At 47.1% G+C, this 13,842-nt stretch overlaps 2 protein-coding genes across 2 annotated transcripts; one reads left to right on the forward strand and one right to left on the reverse strand.

The window, feature by feature from the left end:
* The first annotated feature begins 1,133 nt into the window (after positions 1-1,133).
* Positions 1,134-2,558, forward strand: LOC126004406 (tripartite motif-containing protein 75-like). Its single transcript, XM_049770844.1, has one exon. It carries the CDS (start codon positions 1,134-1,136, stop codon positions 2,556-2,558), a length of 1,425 nt encoding a protein of 474 aa, XP_049626801.1.
* Positions 2,559-11,808: 9,250 nt separating this feature from the next.
* LOC126004407 (tripartite motif-containing protein 75-like) lies at positions 11,809-13,233 on the reverse strand. The gene has a single exon (XM_049770845.1). The coding sequence runs from the start codon at positions 13,231-13,233 to the stop codon at positions 11,809-11,811; it is 1,425 nt and encodes a 474-aa protein (XP_049626802.1).
* Positions 13,234-13,842: the final 609 nt, after the last annotated feature.

Consider the following 13,842-nt stretch of genomic DNA (forward strand, 5'->3'; position numbering starts at 1 on the left):
ACAATCATCTTCATATGCTGCTGCTCAAGTTACTAACATGAGCTGGAGGAAAAATGTCATCCATGGCCTCACTGAAGCACTGAGACACAGAGAAGGAGAAACTCTGGTCGTTTTACACTTCCCTGGAGAGAGTAAACCAGAAGACCCACCTGATAGTTTGGAATGTTGATGGTTTTAATTTGGTGCCCCACCCTAGAGTAATCAGGGCTTTTGCAAACTTTGTAGTCAAGTTTCACTTCTGAGAAGCCCTATACTAATTGAATGAACTTTCTGCTCAAGAGCCCAAATTTTTTATGCATGTACTATTTCTCTATACTTCATAAGTACGAAGATGAAGGGCAGGGCCACAATTAAGTAAGGACATGCTATATTGTGGGGAAAAAAAAGACTATTATTAAGAAAATATGTTTCCTGCAAGTGAAGCAAAATAAAATATGCAAAGAACTCTGCCTAATCGATCACACTGAAAATCCGATCATCAGCCAAGCCCCACCCTACCCACCCATCACTCTTTCCTGGGTGGGTCCCGAGGCTACACCCACAGACCTATAAAAAGACTGTGGTCATTACTGGCTCACAGTTTGCTCTGCTGTGCCAGGCTGAGATACATTCCTGCAAGGAAAGTCAGCTCAGGACCAGCACCTGAAGAATCTCCAGGCAGAAGTTGGAGACCTAGGTGAGAAGGGATCAATGCAACAACGACACTTAAAGATTTGGGGATGCACAGAGCAATGGTGGGTAGAGAATGGGTATGGTGTCCCGGGGAGAAAAGCCTAGGACCACCTTAAGGTGCCAATGAGCTTGTCTGATTCAGTGCTGATGCTTTCTAACCTGTAGAAATTGTTATTTGCAGGAGTCCATATCTTTTCCAGAACTCAAGGCTATTGTGCTTGTGCAGAATCACAATCACCCAGGATATCTTGGCTTCATAACAACCATCTGAGAGAAGTTGTTGTGGTGAGGTTCTACTGTCCTCTAGGGAGCAGGGTGGCCAGAGAGACCACTGAAGTACTGGGAGAAATACACCCAGAAAGTGGGGAGCAGGACTGAGTGTTTCTCTTTCTGGCAGTAGTGAGCCTTAAACTGAGCCTTGTGAGTTGCCGACCACCAAACTGCCCTCCCCACAGCTGAGGATGGAGTTGTCCTCAGGCCTGGCCAAACTGCAGGCAGAGGTCATGTGCCCCGTGTGCCTGGACTACCTCAAGGACCCGGTGACCCTGGACTGCGGACACAACTTCTGTGGCGCCTGCATCGAGAATTCCTGGAAGGAGGTGGAGGGCACGTTCCCTTGCCCCCTGTGCAGGCAGCCCCGCCTGACAAGGAGCGTCAGTGCCAACCCGCAGCTGGCGAGGCTGGTGGAGCTGGCCCAGCTCCTGCAGGGCTCCAGGCCCCTTGCAGGCGAGGAGGCACAGGCAGAGGCGCGCAGCTGTGCGGAGCACCAGCAGGAGCTGAGCCTCTTCTGCGAGGACCACCAGGAGCTGCTGTGCCCGCGCTGCGCTCAGAGCGCGGCCCACCAGGGCCACCGCGTGGCGACGGTGCAGGAGGCCGCGCGCCGGCACCGCCAGAGGCTCGGCGGCTACATCGGGCCCCTCAAGAAGCGCCTGGCCCAGGTGCAGAAGATGACGGTGGCGCAGGACAGGACCCTGCGGCAGCTGCGGGAGGACGTGGACCGGCAGAAGCGGCGGCTGGCGTCGGAGTTCGAGCAGCTCGCGGAGTTCGTGGAGCGCCAGCAGGACGCCGCGCTGGGCAGGCTGGCCGAGGAAGACAAGCGCCTGCAGAGGCAGCTCAGCGCCAACATCGCCGCCTACTCGGACCACATCGCCCGGCTCAAGGGCCTCATGAAGGAGGTGGCGGAGCGCAGCGTCCTGTCCGAGGAGATGCTGCTCGCGGGCCTCGGGGGCGTCGTGCGGCGCTGCGAGGACCTGCAGCCCCCGGCCGTGGCGCCCCTGAGCTGCAGGCGCCCCGACTACAGCCTCCCCCCTCTGTGCTCTGCGCTGAGCAACCTCATCCGCAGGTTCCTCGAGCCCGTGAGCCTGGACCCCCGAACGGCTCACCCCAGCCTGCGCGTGTCTGAGGACGGCAAGTCCGTGTCCTGGGTGCCCAAAAGGCTCAGATCGCAGACGAGCGCCAAGTTCGGAGGCAGCAGCGCCGAGCTGGTGGTCCTGGGCCGCGAAGGCTTCTCCTGTGGCCGCCACTACTGGGAGGTGCAGGTGGGCGACAAGCCCGAGTGGGCCGTGGGCGTGTGCACAGACGCCCCTTGCAGCCAGGCCCAGGGCTTCCCGCCAGGCAGGAAGGGACTCTGGGTCCTGCAGCTGCAGGATGGCGTCTACCTGGGGGCCGGCCCTGCGGGGGCGCCCCTGGCTGTCAAGGACAGGCCCAAGGTCATCGGCATTTTCCTGGACTATGAGCTGGGCCAGCTTTGCTTCTACAATGCGAGCGACAGGTCCTACCTCCACTCTTTCTCGGAGACCTTTGCTGAGGTGCTGAAGCCCTACTTCCGTGTGGGGCCCGACTGCACCCCTCTGACCCTGAGCACTGGGAGTGGGGACCTGGACTGATCTGGTCCTTGTTTTTCTCCTTGCTGTAAGGGAAGTTATTGAGTTTGTAAATGTCATGGACTGGTTGCCCAGATATTCATTTCAAGGAAGTTGTGAGTTCTGGTGGTGGGAGTTTGGGACATGGCGTTGTTGTGGTTGTTGTGTATGTAAATATTTTAAGGGATTATTATGTTAGTGACCCTAACCTGATCGGTGATTGTGCCCTACCATAGGGTGTGACCTGGCATTCTGCCCCCACCTTAGGGTAGTACCTGATTCTGCTTCCACCATTGCGTGGTATCTGTTCCCACCATTGGGTGGTACCTGATTCTGGGGGATAAAAACAAGGGTCTGTGGAAGGCGAGAGGCTTTGGACTTCTTGTCCACCGAATAAAGCTATTATTTCCACAAACCTGACTGTCTGAAAGCTGTTTTCTCGCCGTTTCACCTCAGAACCATAGGCTAGACAGTGTGGCAGACGCGTGCTCTGAGCTGAAAGGGAAAGACCTCATCCTCCATCCCTCCATCAGTCAACCTCTTCAGGGGCTGACTTGCAACAGTTGTGTGGTGACTGGTGACTAATATATTTCTTGCAAATGTTTGTACTGTAAGTCATTATTATACCTATTTTTATATATAATCAATTGTAATAAATTCTGATTTTTAATGACTAAACAAAGTTATATTTCTTTTTTTTTCAATAACTTATATATAAGAAGGCATTATACATATTTTGTGATCACTGTATTATTACTAGCTTATCTCTAGTGTGGGAATTTGTTCATTATTATCAAATTTGTATTTTTTTAAGAAAAACTTCATATTTGTTCCCTTTTCACCAAAATGTTATGACATTATGAGTCTCAGGGAATTTTATAAATATTGTGTGTGTGTGTTTGCATTATAAACTTTGTGACCACTTTAGCATTAGTAGGTTATATCTATGCTGGGAATAATTATTTTTATAGGTCAAATTTGTATTTTCATTAGAGAAACCTTATTTGTTCCATTTTTCTACAGGATTTTATAATTTTGAGGTGAATGTCTTGACTATGATGTAAGGAGTTTTATTTATTATAGTTGGGTGATGTCCACATATTAATATTTAGTTAGTAAAGTGGGAGATCACTACAGATATTGCAGACATTCAAAGGGTAATCAGAGACTAATTTGAGAAACTCTACACCACTAAACATGAGAACATGGAAGAAATGGATAAATTCTAGAACTCTCATGACCTTCCACAGTTGAATAAGGAGGATGTAGAATATCTGAACACCCCTATTACTATTGAGAAAATTAAAAAATGTGATCAAATGTCTGTCCCAAAACAAAAGCCCAGGCCCAAGGTGGATTTATGAATGAATTATTTCAAACCTTTCAGGAGGAGCTGCTACCTATCCCAGCCAGGCTTTTTCATGAAATTGAAAACACAGGAACCCTTCCAAACAGCTTTTATGAAGCCAACATCACCTTGATACCAAAATCAGACAGAGATGCTGCCAAAGAAAATTATAGAACAATATCTCTGATGAACACAGATAAAAGATCCTCAACAAAATCCTGGCAAATAGGATCCAATGCCTCATCAAGAAGATCATTCACTAAGATCAAGTAGGTTTCATCCCAGGAATGCAAGGATGGTTTAACATTGATAAATCTATCAAAATAATACACAACATCAACAACAAAAAAATAAAAATCACACAACCATATAAATAGACACAGAGAAAGCATTTGATCAAATTCTTGATCAAAGCTATCAACAAGATGGGAATGAAAGGAACCTTTCTCAATATAGTTAAGGCCATCTACCACAAGTCAATGGCAAATATTATCCTCAATGGAGAAAAACTAAAAGCCTTCCCTCTAAATTCTGGTACAAGACAAGGCTGTCAGCTCTCACCACTCCTATTCAACATAGCACTGGAAGTACTTGCTATAGCAATTAGGCAAGAAAAAGATATCAAGGGAATCCAGATAGGAAAGGAAGAAGTCAAGCTCTCACTGTTTTCAGATTACATAATGGCAAGCTACAAAATTAACACACAAATCAATGTTCTTTTTATACACCAATAATGATAGAGAAGAAATGGACATTAAGAAAACATCCCCATTCACATTAGTGCCACACAAACTCAATTACTTTGGTGTCAAATTGACCAAATTTGTGAAGGACCTGTACAAAAAAAACTATAAAAATCTGCTCCACACTACTCAACTTAGACCCCAGGTGATTAGACACCATTTGTCCAGCCTTGAACCTTGGATCTCAGACATAGAAACGACACAATTCTTCACAACAGCTACAGGAAACAAGTACAAGGTAAAAGGCCATGGACTCCATGATCATCCTTTCCTGGCTAGCTTGATTTATTATTTATTTCCTGCTACCCTGATTATTCAGAGCAGGTTGGGTGGCGTTTAGAAATACAGTGCCTGGAGTGATCGTAAAACACATATTTTATTTTGCATAAGAGTGGGCATCTTCCATAAAGGGATTCTCAACCCAGAGTTTTCTTTTCCGTGGATTCTCATGTTCAGAGTACTCATGATTAAAGTTGTGAGCTAATTCCCTTAAATGCTGTTTTTCATTTTGATTATGACTTTCTGCATAATATAAGTGTCAATCAGAATTTTTATTGCAAAAGTGGAACCATTTCAATATCTCCTTCTCAGACACATCTATCCCAGAATCAGATTCTTTTTTGAACACATCCATCTTAAGTATCACTGTAAAAGCTACTTATGAAACTCCCCTGCAGAGAAATATTAAGTTCATAGAGAAAATGAACAATGTCTGCCAAATACACAAGCTTAGCTACCCATTCCTTGTCCAACTGGGGCTGTACAAAGTCAGAGTTCTGCTCTCACAGGAACTGCACTACTTCTTCCCACTTGCCAACAAGGCGAGAGAGCACCCTTCCCCTGAACAGCCACTTCACTTCTTCATGGAGAAGATGCTAGTAGTGGGCATTCATACTCTCACCCAGGGTGGTGAATAGCCTGAATTTGATCACAATTGTGAATTTCACAAATTATCTTTACTGTGTCATCTGTCACAGAGTTTAGTTCAGTATGGAGGTTTTTCTTTAATCCAGTCTATCATACAATGAGTGGATACAATGTAAGGGTTAGCAACTTGTGTTTCTTGTGACTACACAAAAACACTGAATCATGCACAGTGCATCATCTCTACATACACATCAGATTATTATTCTGAATGAAATGAGTCAGAAGGAGAGGTGTAGACACAGAATAATCATTTTTGGCATATAAGAATAGTAAATGACAATATGGTAATAATATCTAGAAAAAATAGGGATGAGGGACAGGAGGACTAGTCCATGATAGGAAGCTTGCCATTAAAAGTGGCGAGTTCAGTTAGAATAGAGAAGGTACATTATGACATTGATAGTTGAAACTTATCACTCTGGACAAGAGCTGGATGCTGAAAATGGATAAGTATCGTGCATGGTACCTTTAATCAACAATATTGCAAACCATTTTGTCATAAAGGAAAAGAGATAGAGAGAAAAAATGCAAAATGCCTGCCCCTGACATAGGCAGAGGAGGGGGAAGGGGAAGGGAACAAGGGGTTATTGGTGGTGGGGAAAGTGCACTAGTGAAGGGTGGTGTACATTCTATGATTGAAATGCAAGTATGAATAATTTGTAACAAATATGCTTAAATAAAAATTATTTTAAAAATGTGTCAGGTACTCTATCATAATCCCTTTATGATATGATGTCATATGCCTTTAACAAAGTGCTGTTTTTGTTTTTGTGTGTATTTTAGTTTGGTTTCTTGCAGCACACACTAAAGTGTCAGTAGATTTTTTTTTCCTTTCAGTGAAATCACTACTTTTCTCTGGAACACTGTCCTTGCTTTTAAAGATTGTTAAAAGGTTTTTCTCTTTTACCTGTTCCATTTCCATATTGTAGGGTTTCAAATTTTCAGCACATTTTGGTTATCAAGAGGAAACGTTTTGAAACGTTTTGCTTCCTTATTATCAGAAATCAAAGCATTTTTCCTCAAGAAGGGTGTTCACTATCCAGAATTCACAAATGATCAGTGGATTCAAAAACTGTATTTCATGGTGGGTGTTACTTTACATCTAAATCAGCTTAATCATAAACTACAGGGGAAAGAAAACACGCTTTTTTTGATGTTAGAAAACGTTATTTCATTTGAAAACAAATTATCTGTTTTTGCTCAAGATTTTGACAGAGAAACTTTGATTCACTTTCCTAGGCTGTTGAAACATCGCCAAGAAAATAATTCTGATATTGACATTACCTATTTTAAAACAGCTCGTTTAAATATGAGGGAAGCTTTTCTCAAGAGGTTTCAGGATTTCAGAAACAGCAAAGCGACATTGGCCTTTGTTTAAAAAACCTCTGGATGCCACTGTAACAGAATTAATTTTTTCTCCCTTTAATATCGACATTGACAAGTTTGAAATGCAATTGTTGGGTTTAAAAAACAAAGAACTGTGGAGCTCGAAATTGGAATGCCTTTGTGCTAATTTAGAAAGATTGGAGAAACACAAATGTGAACTTAGTTCACAGCACAAGTGGTCTGCTTTGAAAGAACTGGAGAAGGAAGATATGTTGATTTTTAACACCTGGAATAATATTCCTGACTCATATAATCAACTAAAAAAGCTAGTGTTTGCTGTTCTTTCCTTGTTCAGGTCTACATATTTATGCAAAAATCATTTTCAAGCATGAATCTTATCAAGAGTAAATTGAAAAATTGTCTCATCGATGAGAACCTGGAATCGTGCCTACAATGAAAAACAACAACATACAAACCTGACTTACTCAAACTATCCAAGGAAATGCAAGGCCAGTGCTCACATTAGTGTTTGTGATTTTGTCTGTCATTGTCAGGATGTAATTTTCTCATCATTGTAAGGCAAATTTTAAAGAATTTAACGTTATTGATAAATAATATTCTAAAATTTTTATTTTATTGTGCTATTTGTATTCTCCCAACCTATGTGGATACTTGCATGCAGAATATTCTCAATAAAAACTTATTGAAACTAAAAACAGCGTACCATTCTATGCATTTTCGGTTTTCAAAATGTGGCTCTCAAAATAAATTTCAATCGTGGTTTTGGCGAGATTTTTCTCAGTTGAAAAAAAACGGCTGCTCACCACTGGACTAGGGCAATGAAGCACATTCTTATACAATTGTTGCCTGTTTCTAGAAAAACAGTTCACCAATTTATTACTATGTTTTATTCACCCATACATTCATGATTATGGTGATTCCCAGGTACAATGTAGTTCATAAATTTCAGAGGCAGGGAGAAGTTTTGAGTAATTTTTTCCACAATTAAATGATGTTATCTGGTCACATTTTATGTCCATCCAGGATTCCAAATCAGGAAGTCATTTAAACAAAAGTGTTCAGACTTATGTTCTCTGATGGAAAATTCCACCCCATAAATGTATCTCCTAACACTAGGAGTTATTGGAGCTCTTAGCACAGAGGCATCTGTGTAACATCTGTCTATCCCCATTCCCTGAATTAATTTTTCAGTACTGAACTGTCTTGAGAAGTAGAGAATATCCTGGTGATACTGAGGCTAAATCTTCATATATGCCTTAGCTACTAATGTCATTTTTAAAATTTTCGAATTCTGGTCCCGGGACGTTGGTCTGCACGCTGGGCCGGGGAGCTGGGGGCGGTGTCTGCCCCCGGGGGGGGGAACCCGAGACCTGGCCCGGCCCCGCCCACAGCTGCACCCCAGGGACCCTCCCCAAGCACCACCCACAGCTGCACCCCGGGGACCCCCCCAAGCACCACCCACAGCTGCACTCCGGGGATCCCCCAAGCACCATCCACAGCTGCACCCAGGAGACCCCCCAAACACCACCAACAGCTGCACCCAGGAGACCCCCTCCAAGCACTACCCACAGCTGCACCCCGGGGACCCCTCTGCATCACCCCAGCTGCACCCAGGGGACACCCCCCAGCACCACCCACAGCTGCACCCCGGGGACCTCCCAGAACCTCCCACAGCTGTACCCAGGGAACCCCTAGCACTACCCACAGTTGCACCCCGGAGGGCTCACAGCATCACCCATAGCTGCACCCAGGGGAAGCCACCCCAGCACCACCCACAGCTGCATCCCAGGGTCTCCCAGACCCACCCACAGCTTTACCACGGCTCGCATCAGAGGATCCGATCTGGTCTTCCTTCCACACTAGGATAGGGCCACCTTTGGGACCCCCTTTCCCTGCCTTGGGACTCAGTTGGTCGCTGTGCCATCCCTTTACATGCTTGTGGCCCTTCTGCAGGAGACACCCTGTCGCTCCCTCTGCCCTGGGTGCCCCCCAGTTCTCAGCCTGGCTGTGTCTGAGCCCTGAGCAGAGGCCTCTCCGGGGTGGGCGCTGCGCGACTTGGAAGGACACCCTTCTATTCCTGCTCCTTGTGGACCACGGCAGCCATAGTGGGGGTTCCCCTGCCATGTTTGGGTGTCTGACCCCAGGGTGCTGCTGCATCCTAGTGACCAGCCCCTGGTGTCCACCGCTGCTCTAGCTCGCAGTTGGCCTGCGGGCATCTGCACGGCTCCGTGCCCGAAGCTGTTCTGCCAGGTTGTCCAGCTCCCGGGATGTCCCCAGCGCTGCACATGCCAGGCCGGGATGCCAGCCCACCTCGTCCGGCAGCACTCCCAAGAGGTTCAAGGCTGACCGAGGACTCCAGAGCAAGGCCCAGCTGCAGCGGGTAGCCCGGAAGAGCCCCGGCACCCGGCACCCCCCAAGTGTCCCCCAAGGCCCGCTGAGCTCAGAACACCGAGATCTCCCCAAAGCTGGAAATGGGGTTGCGGCCGGGGCCACTGGCATGTTCCCGGAGCTGGGAGCAGAGAGCCAGGCCTGTTCAGGGGAGCAGGGGACCCAGGCACCCCGGTGCACCTGGACCCTGACGTGTATCTAGACGATAGTAGCCAGCCACTCCCCGTCAGCTGCTTCTTCGGCAATGTGGAGCTCATGCAGGACCTGCCCCCTGCGTCCTCCGCATGCCCGTCCATGAGCAGAAGGAAGTTCCGGAAGCTGCACTTCCGGGCCAAGGATGATAACGAGGAGGATGAAGATGCTGCCGAGATGTAGGGGCTGAAGGTGGCCCTCCCACTCGGCGCCCCGCAGCTGCTGGGGCCAGCCCCCCACCTCCGGCACTTGGGTGCCCTGCTCGGGTGCCGTTGCCATCCAGGGCTGGCCCAGTGGGCTCCTGGAGGCGACTTGGGGTGGGAGTGGCAGACACAGATGTGACCCGTTTTGCAGATCAGTTGGGATTAACTCGGTGTTTTGTTCTTAGACAACCTTATTTCTGTATATGGTTCCCGTTTGCCTTGGGAATATCCCCCAGTTCAAGGGGGGAGAGGGATAAAAGTCTATTTTAGGAAAAAAAAATTCGAACTCTATTCCCAGAATAGGTCATGTGTGACTTAGTGTATCGTTCATTGTATGAAACCTTACGCAAACTAGTGCTTTATTAGGTTTCTAAAAAGGAAATTAGTGTATAATTCATGAAAATTTTCCAGATTGTTAATTATCTTTCTTTCAAAAGTTTTAGAATAGTGGTTTTATTCATTTTGGGAAACTGTAGGTCTAACTTCTATACATATGTATACATAAATACACACATATACATATTTATGTATGGATACATATGTATGTGTATGTATATATGCATGTATATACATGTATATAGGTATATATACATATGTGTATATATATCATAGGGACTATATTGGATGCTGGGGATCTAACCCTACTAGGCCACTTGCAAGGACAATACCCTACCAATTCTGCTTTCACTCCAGCTACTCTTATTTAAATTTTTACAGATGGGATTTTGTTTCTCTGATTGGAACTATGATATGTCACTTAGTTCATTTTATTTAACCTTTGAACACTCAAAGCATAGCTATGGTTTCTAGTTTAAGTCATCTCTAAGTGTTAGCAGTTAGAATCTTCTAAGTGTGATTGTACCTATATTAAAAAGGACCTGGCTGTCCCTAGCTTAACAAGCTATAGTAGGTTCCTTCCAATGCGAGTAAGAGGGCTTTGTGGAACATATGGGAGGAGAAATCAAGCAAATTGGATCCAAACTTGCTTTACAGAGGAAAATTAACTTGTCTCTAGATTCTAGACAGCATCTCTCTGGCTTTTAGAAACAAAAAAATTCTATCACTGGTTTGCATGTAATGTTTTATTTTATATCATGATGTGTTTGATTCATTTTAGGTGTTGAAGGTTATTAGGTGAAGAGGAGAGAAGAGAAGTAATAGTAGTAATATGGGGTTCTGCCACTTTCTCTCTATCTCTTTGGGCCAGCCTCAGAAATGCCAAATTTGAGTCAAGGACTGAGAGCATCTCCCAAGAGCACATAAGCATTATAGGAAGCAGATCTCTCTAGCACCATATTGCAGCCATTAATATATACATGAATGTCACATGATCTACTTGCGAGCAAATAAATTTAGCCACCTGAAGTCTCAGTGGGCTGTGGAATGTAGAGAAGGACCTAATTATTGAAATGAAAGAAAATTATTCTTGAGGAGAGAACTAGTGAATGTATAAGTTATTTTAGTCCTACTTCACTTTTTAAAGGTAGCAATCAGTCTGATACTTTATTCAAAAAAATAAATGAAGAATTTATTTATAGAAACAAGCATTATTAACTTAATATTTTTATAATTTTGATTTGTGGGGATTCAAGAAGATTAACATAGGGGATGAAACTTGCAAGATATGCAAAGGGACTCCCTGTAAATTCATCTTAATGTGATAAAATTCTACACAAATAGGTAACTATATAATTTCCCGAAGTACGGTAGAAATTTGAACCGTGAAGACAAAACTTTCCAATATATACATAACATATTAATTATAAGTGACCATGACCATTCATACAGTGAGTATATAAGCCTGGTTATGAATAAAATGAATTTTTCTTGGTCACTAATATCACATTTTATTAGAATAGAGGGCACAATGGATTTGGAATGAAAAACAGTTGCAAAAATATATCTGTAAAAACACCACAATAATACACACACATGTTGTTTGTGTGAGACAAATATCTGTGGTACAAGGTCCACATATTTAAAACCACACCACAACAACGCCATGTCCAAAACTCCCACCACCAGAAATGCACAACTTCCCTGACTTGAATATCTGGGAAACCAGTCCATGACAGTGACAACCAAAACAGCTTCCCTTACATCAGGGGAGAAAAACTAGGACTAGATCAGTCCAGGTCCCCACTCCCAGTGCTCAGGGTCAGAGGGGTGCAGTCGAGTCCCACACGGAAGTAGGGCTTCAGCACCTCAGCAAAGGTCTCCGAGAAAGAGTGGAGGTAGGACCTGTCGCTCGCATTGTAGAAGCAAAGCTGGCCCAGCTCATAGTCCAGGAAAATGCCGATGACCTTGGGCCTGTCCTTGAGAGCCAGGGGCGCCCCCGCAGAGCCGGCCCCCAGGTAGACGCCATCCTGCAGCTGCAGGACCCAGAGTCCCTTCCTGCCTGGCGGGAAGCCCTGGGCCTGGCTGCAAGGGGCGTCTGTGCACACGCCCACGGCCCACTCGGGCTTGTCGCCCACCTGCACCTCCCAGTAGTGGCGGCCACAGGAGAAGCCTTCGCGGCCCAGGACCACCAGCTCGGCGCTGCTGCCTCCGGACTTGGCGCTCGTCTGCGATCTGAGCCTTTTGGGCACCCAGGACACGGACTTTCCGTCCTCGGACACGCGCAGACTGGGGTGAGCCATTCGGGGGTCCAGGCTCACGGGCTCCCGGAACCTGCGGATGAGGTTGCTCAGCGCAGAGCACAGAGGGGGGAGGCTGTAGTCGGGGCGCCTGCAGCTCAGGGGCGCCACGGCCGGGGGCTGCAGGTCCTCGCAGCGCCGCACGACGCCCCCGAGGCCCGCGAGCAGCATCTCCTCGGACAGGACGCTGCGCTCCGCCACCTCCTTCATGAGGCCCTTGAGCCGGGCGATGTGGTCCGAGTAGGCGGCGATGTTGGCGCTGAGCTGCCTCTGCAGGCGCTTGTCTTCCTCGGCCAGCCTGCCCAGCGCGGCGTCCTGCTGGCGCTCCACGAACTCCGCGAGCTGCTCGAACTCCGACGCCAGCCGCCGCTTCTGCCGGTCCACGTCCTCCCGCAGCTGCCGCAGGGTCCTGTCCTGCGCCACCGTCATCTTCTGCACCTGGGCCAGGCGCTTCTTGAGGGGCCCGATGTAGCCGCCGAGCCTCTGGCGGTGCCGGCGCGCGGCCTCCTGCACCGTCGCCACGCGGTGGCCCTGGTGGGCCGCGCTCTGAGCGCAGCGCGGGCACAGCAGCTCCTGGTGGTCCTCGCAGAAGAGGCTCAGCTCCTGCTGGTGCTCCGCACAGCTGCGCGCCTCTGCCTGCGCCTCCTCGCCTGCAAGGGGCCTGGAGCCCTGCAGGAGCTGGGCCAGCTCCACCAGCCTTGCCAGCTGCGGGTTGGCACTGACGCTCCTTGTCAGGCGGGGCTGCCTGCACAGTGGGCAGGGGAACGTGCCCTCCACCTCCTTCCAGGAATTCTCGATGCAGGCGCCACAGAAGTTGTGTCCGCAGTCCAGGGTCACCGGGTCCTTGAGGTAGTCCAGGCACACGGGGCACATGACCTCTGCCTGCAGTTTGGCCAGGCCTGCTGACAACTCCATCCTCAGCCGCGGGAAAGGCAATTTGTTGATCAACACCTCACTAGGCTGAGTCAAGGCTCTCTCCTGCAGAAACAGACACACACTCAGTCCTGTCCCCAACTTTCTGTGTGTTTTTCTACTAGTGCCTCAGTGATCTCTTTGACCCCCCAGCTCCACAGAGGACACTAGGAGCTCACCTCAGCTAATTCTCTCAGATGGTTGATATGAAGCAAAGATATCTTGAATTATTCTGCACAACCACAATAGTCTTGGATTCTGGAAGATAGATAGACCCCTGCAAATAAAGATTTCTACAGATTAGGACACTATTCCCAGATTCTACCCACCATAGATCAAATCCACTTCACGGCCCCACACACTAGTGCACATTATTATAGTGAGATTCTCCACAGGCACATACTGGCCCACCAGGAAATCACTCAATTTCAATCAGATGGATCAGAACTTAGTCTTTGGACTCAGTAAAATGCAGATCATTAAGACGTGCCCTATAGACCCTGCACACTGCAAGCATTATGGACAAAAGAAATAGGCTTCCTCTGGCCTCATAAGACACAAATATTTCCAAAATCACTGTTCTGTGCACCCCCAACTCTTTAAGTGTCATTG

Source organism: Suncus etruscus, chromosome 3 (genome assembly GCF_024139225.1).
Source record: "Suncus etruscus isolate mSunEtr1 chromosome 3, mSunEtr1.pri.cur, whole genome shotgun sequence".
Taxonomy (NCBI): Eukaryota; Metazoa; Chordata; class Mammalia; order Eulipotyphla; family Soricidae; genus Suncus; species Suncus etruscus.